Consider the following 9,022-nt stretch of genomic DNA (forward strand, 5'->3'; position numbering starts at 1 on the left):
GCCCCGCGCCTGCCTCAGCGGCTGCGACTTCTGGGCCCGTGGTCCGAGCTGGGGCGCGGTCCTCGGGCACAGGTCCACTGTTACAGCAACGATGCTCCGAGACCACCCGTCGCCGCCAAGCGAAGCTCGCTGGGGTGACTCTCTTCAAAATGGAGCCTCCCATCCAAACTGAAATGCCCACATAGCGGTACCCGCAGGCAGCATCCATCCTCCCGACCTCCCCACCCTGCACTTCACACACATCCACCAGCACAGGCCAACCAGCTCTGAACTTCATCGGTATCAGAAAATGTCTCTTTCCTTGAAGACATTTGAGAACCGTCCCCTTGGCCAAGAGTGAAAACGCTTGTCAGATATTGCCATGGGAATAGAAAAGTTACTGAGATTTTTTGCCCACTTGACTCAGATTTTGGTGAACGATATAATTGTGATGGATCCGCCATGACTTTTGCTTTGAAGGCGATGAAAAAACATACTTTAAACAGATGCCCTTTGTTGTACTGTATCGCTAATGTCTGGCTGTCGGTCAGGTAACAGAGCCACCACCCTTAGAGCCAAGGGACACACCAGGGTTAGATCTGGCATGAGCCGGTAGCTCCCGCACCCGCTTTCGGAAACGCTCTGCTCAGCGCATGAGCCTCCAGACTTAAAAGACAGGTTACTGAGGAGTGCAATCGCAGCAGTGGCTCACTGGCCCCCTCGGGACAGCGGCACCAATTGGAAACAAAACCAGACATATTTCGCACACTCAAACTATTGCATCTAACCTCCCTCTACTTCTCCCCGCTCCCCAAAGACCACTACTGCACTGAGGCCGCAGGAGAGCAGATGAGGCGAAGGGGGTGGAGGGATGTCAGCTTGCTGCTATTCTCAGGGAAAACCCCACTTGCACTTTTTGGCTACCATCTGCCCGCTTGCCCACATGATTCATCTCGGCTCAAGTCACATCCCCAAAGCCTCCACGGATTTATAAGCACTGGAACTGAAATTTCACAGAGTGAACATAAGCACTGCTGCATATATTGCAGATTTTGTCAGGGCCATAGAAAGTGCGTTACTTCCTGAAGAAATACATCCGAAAAACGCACAAATTCTACTTCATGAAGCCTCCCAAATTCTTAATAAAAGTATAGCATTACGGCAAGTTTGAGCTAAGGAGATAACTACGTATCGGGTTACTATTTTACACCGAATCTTCTACCCTTATTGGACCTCTAGAATAATACTTCATAATAATGCTCAATAAACAATTTGAAGCAATTTGGGAAAACGATCATTCACCTTGTATTGAAGTAGCAAAAGTTCATTCTGACATCTTCATCAATACTGTAGAAAACGTTATCTGGCGGAAGAAGGGAAGGCCAGCATCCATTGTTCTCCAGGGCTCAGGCATCCCAGCTCTGTATTCTCTCAGGGACAATAACTAGCACCTTCCCATTTCGCTTGCATTATTAGCGAGGAATTGAATTACTCAAAACACAGTTTTCTTATCAGCATCGATTCACGAGGAACGGAGAATTAGGATCTTTGGGAAATACGGCAAGATTAACACTTGCACTTGATATGCGCAGAATATTGATCAGAAGCTGCATGAGAGACGGTCTGCTCTTGTGCAAGAGACACTGGTGATACAATGCCTTGTGAGCGGCTGTTGTACACGATAGCAGGTACTTCTGAACCATGCTTTTAACCTTTAACAGTGACTGCGTTTTAAGATACAATTGTAAATATGAAATTGTATTTAAAATCAGCTGAATCAACAAATATATACATTGTTTGGGGGGTTGTTTGGGGGTTTTATGACCAAAACAGAATTCTGAAATTTCTTAAAGCTGTACGGAAGAGAAATAGTTCATCTTCTTTTACTTTTGAAATGTTTTATAATCCTATAACTAAATAATGCAGGCTGTTTCTTACAGTCTGTAAAGGAAAGTATAACACGCAACCTAAATAAGGAAGAATGCTAGAATTCCTCCCCGATCCTTACCCCTCATATGAAGAAGCAGTAAGGCTCTACAGAACAACGGCGACAGAATTACTCAGAAGAGGCATACGCATAAATTTTCTAAAATGTATCTCCTGATTTAAAAGACACGTTTTAGTATCAAGATGTATTAGTCTCAAAAAGGTCGTCCATATAGAACAACAAAAAGACAAGATTATGACTTTCGGTGTTTCAAGTAACCAGGCAGTCAAGATTAATTTCTGGTTTGTAACAGATACTTGGAAGCTGAACAAGCAGGAGAAATAACTGAAAAGAGCCGTTCTGATTTAATGGTTTAACTCGATCGTTTATTATTTATCCTGCTTATCCTGGGGCTGATACCACCTTTCCTGTAAGTGCATCAAGACACGCTGTTCTAACATGGTTACAGTGTGCAACACTATGCACGCACAGTCAGATTTTCCTCGCACGTTTGTAACCAAACAGAAGTCTTCATTCAGTTATCACTCTGAGTCACGATGGCGCTTTGGAGAATCTGGGAATGGGGATGATACTGGTTTGTCAGAGCCGCAAAACTGGGCAGATTCAATTCATAGGCAGCAGAAATCCAGATCACGTTATCCGAGCGCTCCATAGGTACTTCTTCCACCAGTACACCAGCAGCAGCATGATCTGGCATTCAAGACTAATAGAACTGTGGACTGTGAGAAGGGTGGCACAACACTGAACCAAATTATTCTAAATAATCCAGGTTTCAAAAGAGAAAATTATCCCCCAGTTTTATTAAATGTGCTATCATCTCTTATGGATCACATGTGAACTATAAGCTTTTCGGTACTCTGGATTTCCTCTGCACAAAATTATCCTCCAGTTTTATTAAATGTGCTATCATCTCTTATGGATCACATGTGAACTATAAGCTTTTCGGTACTCTGGATTTCCTCTGCACTGTAGGAGTATCAATATGTGGGATGAGATCACACATATGTGGCATCAGTAAACATTTTCTGTCGTCTTCTCCAATAGAAAAAAGTAAGTTTCCAAATCAATATTCCCTTCGGTTTCACAATCCCGAGTTCTTGTATCGAGCCAGTATTTAACCTGTCTGCCAAGTAATATTTAAGACCAGGATATGAGAAAGTGCTTTTTTTTTTTCCCCAACAATTCTGATTTATTTTTGCCTACTCTACATGAAAGCAAACTATAGTTTCTACTTTAACATGAACATTTGTTACTTTTTAAGAGAATTTGAAGATGCTTCTAAAAGGTTTGAAAATCTTAACACTAAAATTTTAATGCAGACATTGTTTTGTGTGTTCAGAGCCTTCAACTCTAGCTGTAACAATGACACTTAACTCAGCAACTGTTTTCACTTGTATCAATGAAGATCATGAACGCAGTTTGTCTAGAGACAGAGAAATTGCAGGACGTGGAGACAGCAGACCTCTCGGTGCTGAGAGTCAAAGCTGTAGATTAATTAGTTGCACTCACACGGTGGCAGGACAGCACTTCAGCCATTTCAGTAGCTCTTCGGAAGACTACAGAGCGAAACAGGCATCAGCAGCAGCAAAAAAAGAAGGGGTGTAATTTCTTTTCCCCCAGCTTTGTTGCTTGTCTAGAATCCAGCCTTGTGAATACTTCCCACTTTTCCAAAAGGATTGCTGAGAGCTGGAAAGTGCTGAATGCAGCACCATCTACAGGATCAGAACTTTTGGAGGGACTCTTTGGTGAAAAAACCTTCTTTCACAAGAATAATAAAACCCAGGAGATTATGTGAAGGCTAAGTATGGGTGGAAACAGCAAGAATATTTTGAAGTTTACTCAGAAATCTAGCCTATGAAAGATGACCAAACAAACATCCAGCGAGTAGATGAAGCAGAAGTTATTACCAACTTGCTTTAAGCTGGTATTTGGATGATTTGCTGACAGTTCCGTGTCCCTTTTTTTGGCATAAAATTACTTTAGCATGTATCAGGCAGCTACTTTCCTAAATTTTAGCTGTGCCAGCTGTGCCACCTTCCTTCTAATAAGGGACAAATGCGCCTACGGCTGTGCTTCAGATAAAGAGATTGGTTAAGTGCTTCCCTGGATCAGGGCCAGAACACCCCGCACCTCACTGCATCAAGCTGGTGCGCAAGCTGTACTGTTCACGCTTTATTTCTGCCGGCTGCATTGCTTGCAGCGATTACCTATCCTCCCACCCGCGTGGAACTGTATCTGTTTTAAAGCCTCAGGGGCTCTCATAAAAACAAATTAGAAATGATACTGTTATGCCTATGGGGAGCCTTTCTTCCCAAATAGTCTTATACGCTGAAATACTGTATACATCATGTTATGCACACACATGTAAACGTGTAGACTGGAGGCACTGGAGAGCAGGACTTGCAGCTAACCAACAAAGGCACATTGCAGTTCCGGCTACCACGAAAAGAGAAGATCATTTTTTTGTTTATTTTTATTAGGCCATAAAACGTGGTTGCTGGACGCTTGCTGTCACGATGCTAAGATTCTGATGCAGTTTGTTTTCTTCTTCAGTCCTCAAATGTGATTTTCCCTCATGGCTCAGTTCGGTAAGATAATCCAATTCAAGCATTTCAGCCTACAGAGCATTCATCTCAAACGAAGAAATGCTTCTATGTGGGCACAATAGATCATTAGGCTCTTCTTTCTGACAATTCCTGCTTTAGCCTAAGTGCCTGTGATTTATTCACTCATTTATTCACCCTGCAGTGTAAAACATTCATTCCTTTTCTTTCTGGTTTCGAACGCCCAGAGTATTTCCATTACTTGATTACAATTGTAACTCTGCCTTTCACCATACAGAAATGTAGTAATTGCTCAACTTGTATTTCATTAACCTATTATATTGACCTTATTTTCCACATAGCCTGCTTCAGGTTTCCAGTGCTGTGATTTTATGCCTCCTTAATTTATGCATGAGATTCTTTACCCTTCCCAGCACATGTGCACGCACAAAATCTGCAAAGTAGACTTTGTGCAAAGAAGATGGCACGAATCAAAGGAGATTGCTGATTTCCAGCCCCCACACAAGACTTGGTTCCCCTGGAATCACATCCAGCTCCTCCTGAAGTTCACCGCCAACCTCTCTGTGTACTAGTCTTGAACAGGACCAGCATCAGAAGCTAAAATCCACCATACCTGCCTCCCCAGCAATAAAGGTATAATTAGCACTTCTGGAAACGGTTCTGCCAGAACATGGATTAGTGCAAGAAAACCTGATGCGAATGACTGACAACACTGTTGAATGTTCTGGTGTAGTGTCAAAAATGTGACTCCTTTGAAAACACTATTTCACCAAAGCTGTTATAAAACAACTTCTGCAAGAAAGCTATTGCTGTGATTTGCTAAGCAACAAGACTGCAACTCCTCCCCAGCCCAAACACTCAGTCGCTCACTTCTGTCAAGAGGGCTGATGCCAAAGGGCCCGTCGCCACCAGCCTGACAGATCGAGGCACATGACGGTTCACCGCGAGAGCCGGGACAGGAATTTTTTCCCACTCTAGCCCCAAGCACAAATCTCAGCATATGCCCAAGTTGACATTTTTGTAACTGATGGAGAGTAACATAGTTTAGAAGGCTCCTACAAACCATACAAACCCTTCCAAGTTTGTTGATAGTAACTGAAGAGTTTAATGAAAAATTGTTTCATTTTGAAATGAAAATGACTGCCGTGTTTCACAAAACTAGTCTTCACTTTGACTGCTCTATTGAGCAACCACTTACAGTAAAAATTCCACTGTCTATATAGCTTGCAAGATCAGTACATTTCAACCTATATGAACGATTTGTTGAGTAATACGTCTATTTCCAGATTTCAATTCTCTTTCTCAAGGGGTAGGCGATACAAACATTTTTTTGAAGAGTATCAAAGTGATTTTAAGTATTACCATTCTCTTGCAAAGCTTACAAATGAAAACATAACAAAAACATGCCAGTGAATGAGAACCAAGTAAAATGGATTAATTTGTCCCTACCAAGATAAGCAAAGTGCTGACTAAATAACATGGTGAAAGCTAAGCTACTCAGGGAAGCCCTTTTCTGATCAGTTCCTGAACGGCTGTATTACTCAGGTGCAGAATGCCCCATTTAAGTGTGACATTCAACCCCACCACCTCTTCTGAGGAAGCTATCAGAATAGAGCTAGGCTGAAAAATGCTTAAATTCAATTGCTTGCCCGCTATGAAGGAACTGAATACAAATACTAATGTTCCAGTTTTCTCACTTGGAGCACAAATACCAGCGATTCCAAATGGAGCTGATAGTAAGCAATTAGGCTATGAGTCTACACTCCTTTAAACCAATGCAAACAAGAAGAAATGATCCTGAAATTCTTGTGAATCAAAGATGTGAAAACAAAAGTCGGGTCTTCAGAGTTCATTTCTTCTAAAAAAAGTAGATGGTCTCACTCACCTTTTAAGATAATTGCTAATTTATTCTTGATAGTGATTGCCAACATTACGCTTATCCAGTGAGTTTTACTTTTTCCCCCAAAAGAAGAACAGAGGAAAAGGTAGAAATAAATAGTAAGGTAAGTTGGATTTAATGTGGGATACTGCAACAGAGGTGGAGACTATTCATTGAAGAGAAGTGCTTATATCAATGTCCCTAGCATTGTAATCAAGCAAGATACAACTTCTGAGCAAGACTTCCCTGGCTGCAAATTTAGCCTCACCAGGCCTGTATGGTCTTTGCCTGCTATTCAAAAAACACTCGGTTTTTCAATGCAAAAAAATATGGTAATGTTTTCAGTGTGCATTACCGCTTACTGTAAGCTGACAAAACGGCACAGTAAAGCACTGCGTCCCACCACCTTTCATATGAAACGTTCCACAAAGACGTTTTCTCCCGCTTGTAAGCTGTTAGCTTTCCAAACCGAATCAAGATTCTGCAACTCAAACGGGGATCTCCCCATGTTGCATATCATCACCGCTAATAATCTGGCTGCCTGCCAGATCAGGTGTCTCGTGAAACCTGTGCAACCTCACTGGTTTTGCGGGTTTATTGGATGGCCCTTTAATCTGAAACAAACGGCAGCAAGGAAATGATCTAGTGCATTTCTGTTCAGCCACTTGAGCCGTGCATGCCAGATAAAATACTTAATACTGCTCCTACCACTAACATCAGCACCTTTGAATACACACAGGACTCAGATTCTGAGGAATGAGATATCTCATTTAAATAAAGCACAGCAACTTTGCAGCACTGAACTAACAGCTTAAGTTCCTCATGGGAGACTTTAACCATCCCAGTATCTGCTGAAAAGGCAACATAGCAGGACTGTGTTTACCAAGGAAATTCTGTTCACTGAGATGTAAAAAGATTTCAGATCTCTTTTTATATTATTAAATGACAGAAATATTTCATAATCCTGCTTCCTGCAAATACAACGTGAGTGAAAATGGGCTCATAATAAGTATACGGGCAAATACAAAATGACAGCACACAAAAGATGTAAGAAAAAGTATTCAAAGTGGTAATTTACGGCTTTAGCTTGGGCTTACTTGAATATGCAAACAAAATACTTCTCCAGTGCAACTGAAGTGTCTGAAATTCGTAGTGAGTTTCTGTGAAAGCTACATAAAGACTTCAGTACAACAAACGAAATGTATCAGTGTGACAGGAAAGGATTTACAGTAACATACTGGGCAAAAAGTTTAAATTAGACATTCAAAACGCAAAGCTTATGGTTACATCCCACTTCTTTCCGGAGTTTACCTTTTTGTTATTCAACTTACATATTTGCCAAAATATTTCCACAAGTGTTTCCCAAGCTTTATTTTATGTTATATCTGTCTGCTAATAATAAATGAAACAACTCAAAATATACTTGTTTTCTGTGATTTAGAAACACTGTTTAACAGTTTACCCAACTGCACATAACTCAGAAATTAGCCCTGCAATTAAAATCAGCGCTTAGAAAATAATTTCCTTCTTATAAAATTTTAAGTGATTGCAAGTCATTAGTACCCAACCTCTACTTTTCATGTAAAAAGCTGCACCAACCAAAGCACAGCAGGACTTAAGGCTACTAATGCGGCACAAACTTGGTCCCAATGGAAGCATTTTTTTTCTCATTCTTTTTAATTCTGATTGCAAAGCAGCCAGAATTTAACCCCAAGCCTTCACTAATGAATATTATCACTGAATTTAAACAATAAAAAAGCAGAACCAGACAGAATTTCTACCTAAAGACTGCCAGTCAAACTCCAGGGAAAATACCCGATCAACCATATGGCTGTGATGAGAGAGAACCTTACACCAAATGTTAACCATATCCACAGCTAGAGAAAACGTTGCAAGTGTTACATCACTCTGTTCCTTACTGTTGCTTCACAGGTAGTGCCATTTGGGAAAACTATTTGCTTATTTTTGTCCCTACAGAGGCTTTTTGTAACCTCATCAATATTCTTTTACACTGAATATTTGTGATGATATTCATTTATCCTAATCTGAAAATATACAATCAGCATGGAAAAATCAGCCAGCACTTGTCCTCACTCGTACAAACTTGAAGTTTCTGAAATGTGACTCACCTTCTAGTTTGGACTAGAACTTCAGTGTGTTAACAAGGTTGGAAAAGACAGTATAACTGAGATATTTCAAAAATTTTGTGTGAGAAAGAAGTCTGAGTGTCTGGGGTTTAGCATTGGTGGGAAGATACAGTAATCCATTTTCTCATTTCAACTCAAACTAAGCAAAAAAGCCACTTGTAAAGGCCTCGGGTTTTTACTTACGGGCAACACTTCAGAACAACAAGAAAGGATGTTCTTCTGACAAATGTGAAGCTTTTGCCGCCTTTTTGCCCTACAGCACTGACTGCCTCGCTCGCGCTGCCAGCTTGGCTGTTTTCTAGGGGCTGCAGGAGCATGCACATCTTGAAGGCTGGACACTACGACAGCGCTAACCACTCGAAATGTCAGGGACGCGCGTTTTTAATTCCAGACGGTTTCCCCGACGGCCGGCACTTCGGCACAGGCCCGCACGGCCTCTGTCCTACCGGCCGCTGAAGACGCGCGGAGAGCCGCGACGGAGCGGCTACTGCAACAGCCCCGTCCC

General features: G+C 41.6%; 1 protein-coding gene across 1 annotated transcript in view; it reads right to left on the bottom strand.

Annotated features, from left to right (window-relative positions):
- ANXA5 (annexin A5) overlaps positions 1 to 208 on the bottom strand; it is a 46,338-nt gene extending 46,130 nt beyond the window's left edge. The window contains exon 1 of the mRNA XM_009334948.1: positions 10 to 208. Within this exon, the coding sequence (XP_009333223.1) occupies positions 10 to 208 (199 nt within the window). The remainder of the gene's footprint in view (positions 1 to 9) is intronic.
- Positions 209 to 9,022: the final 8,814 nt, after the last annotated feature.

The sequence above is a fragment of the Pygoscelis adeliae genome, unplaced genomic scaffold, assembly GCF_000699105.1.
Source record: "Pygoscelis adeliae isolate BGI_AS28 unplaced genomic scaffold, ASM69910v1 Scaffold31, whole genome shotgun sequence".
NCBI classification, from domain to species: domain Eukaryota; kingdom Metazoa; phylum Chordata; class Aves; order Sphenisciformes; family Spheniscidae; genus Pygoscelis; species Pygoscelis adeliae.